This window comes from Centruroides sculpturatus, unplaced genomic scaffold, assembly GCF_000671375.1.
Source record: "Centruroides sculpturatus isolate CEXI.00-Female unplaced genomic scaffold, Cexi_2.0 scaffold4499, whole genome shotgun sequence".
In the NCBI taxonomy this organism is placed as follows: Eukaryota; Metazoa; Arthropoda; class Arachnida; order Scorpiones; family Buthidae; genus Centruroides; species Centruroides sculpturatus.
In genome coordinates this window covers 2,216-5,083 of record NW_019388595.1, presented here as the reverse complement: position 1 = coordinate 5,083, position 2,868 = coordinate 2,216, and the positions used below count along the sequence as shown (strand labels likewise).

Here is a 2,868-nt window from a genome sequence, read left to right as displayed (position 1 = left end):
CAGTAAACTAGAATATTATAACATTTATTTGGAATAAGTGATAAATATTTTAATTCTATTTCTCAACTATTTGTATATAATTATTGATATATAGTAATATTATTTGCTTAAACTTAATAGTTTTGTAAACATATGTTAAGCACACGAACTATTAAGATAACAAAATATGACTAAATTTGAATTCTGTCTTCTGTTTTTTCTTTAATTATAAAGTTATTTTTCTAACATTTGCTTTGTATTAAACATAAAAAAATCTCAATTTATACTAGTAAAAAGTTAAAAAAATTTGTATGTATTCCTTATTTTTATAGAGAATTTAATTCGTGCCTTATATAAAAATAATAATCATGTATAAGAACATAGTTATGCATTTTATATTAATCACTAAAACTGAATATTTTATGTCAAAATCTACTATTATTTGTTTCAAATGTTAATAAATTATGATCTATTTTATGTAATAAATAAAAGAATTTTATTTCGGAAGTTTTTAAAAATATATTTTGAATATAAAAACATTGTAATAAAAATATTCGTAATGTAAGCACGTAACGTAAAAGAGTATATATATATTTTTTAAAAACTGTTGATCGATACTAACGAATAGATTATTTATTTATAACTATTGTTAAGGTAACTAACAAAAGCTTTATAAAATACAGGCTTTTCACTATCTTAATTCGTGTTATTTACTGTTTTGAATAAAATTTCTATGGTAAAAACTTCCACTTTTATTCATAATACGTGTTTATTTTATTACACGAGAAACTTGTTGAATAATTAATAATATTATCCAGTAAAAAATACAATTAATCGACTATTTTATTCATTTAATAATATATCTATAGTTAATCAATAGTTTTTCTTTTTACAAATACTTTTTTTTTTTTTAAAGGATATAAAACTGTTAAAGCTATTACCTTGTATACTTTTATAACAGTTTTCTTTATAATTAATCAATATTTTTCATGTGAGAATTGTATAACAATTAATTAATAATAGGGTTTTTATATTCAGTTATACAATTTATATAATCAAATTATTTATTTAACAATTATATACATTTTTATTTGCTACATAAGTTATTAATATAATGTAGCTACAATGGCATATACAGTAGTAAATTAATGAATAGACCTATACTTAATCAGTAATTTTCATATACAAGTATTGTAATTAAAATTTTTAAGAATGTGTAATTTCAATCTAATCAAAATCGATCGAATTCCTTTGCTAACATTTAAACTAAGTAACGTGGTCACAGACAACTGTTCATTCCTGACCCTCTGGCAATAACTAGCCTCTGAAATTTTATATAAAATGTTTTTATATCTTTATTATTAACTATTTCCTTTTTATTAGTAACTTCTTTACTACCAAAGAATACTGTAAGAGGTCATTTGGAAGAAATAATAGAATTTTTTTTTTTTTTTCTTAAAGTTTGGCTCCAAATCTCCTACAAAAGTTATAGCTAAACATTGCCAATACAATAAATATATAATTTATAAGCGTTATAACTTTATAAAATATTAATAACATTTCACTTTTATAACTGCCTTCCATATAAAATATCAGATAATTGTTATGGTTCCTATCAAAATCTAAGTTTATTTTCCTTCAATTAATAATTTTATTTTAGTTAATTTACCTTTATATAATGTAATAATAATTAAATTTATTCGTATCAGGACCACTTTACCGAAAATTTATATAGTTACATCTATCTAATATTGTCAAAAATTTCGAATTAATCAATTAAATTCTGTGACTTAACGACTTGTTGGACCCCGACGATACTGACTTAATTAAAGAAGTTTCTAAATTTCTGAATTATAAAATTAAAAAAAAAAAANGTGATACGATTTGCGACTTTACTTTCTAACAGATCGAATTCTTCCAATTCTGGTATGGGAAGAAGCGCAGATGGTTTCCTGATGGGTTGCCTATTGTGGTGATGTCGTTTCTGGTGAACGTAAGCAGGAGCAGCTTGACTGTATCTATTTGATCTACTGTATACTTGGCGTTCGACTGTAGGAGCAGCCGGAGATATGGGTTGAGGTATATCTGCTACTTTATTATTCCAAAGTTTCTGACGACAGAACTTAGTAGGTGGCAATATAGGACTGTTAGCAATATCCAACATGGCCTCCGGTAAATCTTTCGTCTCTTGAAGTACCGATGCTATAGGGCGCGCATTCTTGTAGATAGCGGAGGACGGAAGATGATGGACTTTACCTGGAGCGGACTGTTTGAGTCGAAGTATTTTTGCTCTGCATATAACACACCTGAGAGGCAGAACTCTCTGCGAAACTGCCATTTGGATGGTTCGGACGAAACACTTACGACAGACTACTTTATGACCGCATGGAAATGTCTGCATTGTTGCTTTGGCGCTGATACAGATGACACACTAGAAATATACAATCATTCATTTAAAAAAAATTATACTTTAAAAGAAGGTGAACTCTGACTGTAACGTAAGAAATTTTGTTAAAAATTAAATTATTACATATGTTTTTTTTTCTGTCATTTTTATTCATTCCTATATTAAATTACCATTAGTAAAAGTTTATCTATGGTTAAAATAGTTTGCTAATTATCTAATATTAATTAATATAAAATTTTTTAACATAAAAATAATTATCAAATGTGCTTCGATATATATTTTAATTAATATTTATGAGAATAATTATATAATTCAAATTCTAAGAAGTTTCTTTTAATCGAATTATCAAACTATTCCAATGGAGGAGGAAGCGTGTTACGCATCCATTAAAAGGAACAAGAGTTCATACCCTTCGAAATCTCATAGTAAATTCCAGATGGGAAAAAGGATTAGCAAACAATGTTTAAAATCTCTATCGAAAA

The 2,868-nt window shown here is 25.6% G+C and overlaps 1 protein-coding gene across 1 annotated transcript; it reads right to left on the bottom strand.

The window, feature by feature from the left end:
- Window positions 1-1,817: 1,817 nt before the first annotated feature.
- Window positions 1,818-2,410, bottom strand: LOC111617010 (the record flags this gene model as incomplete). The annotated part of the gene is made up of 2 exons (XM_023358355.1): window positions 1,818-1,825; window positions 1,876-2,410. Coding segments are annotated over 2 exons (543 nt in total), but the record flags the coding sequence as incomplete, so codon positions are not given.
- Between the last annotated feature and the right edge of the window lie 458 nt (window positions 2,411-2,868).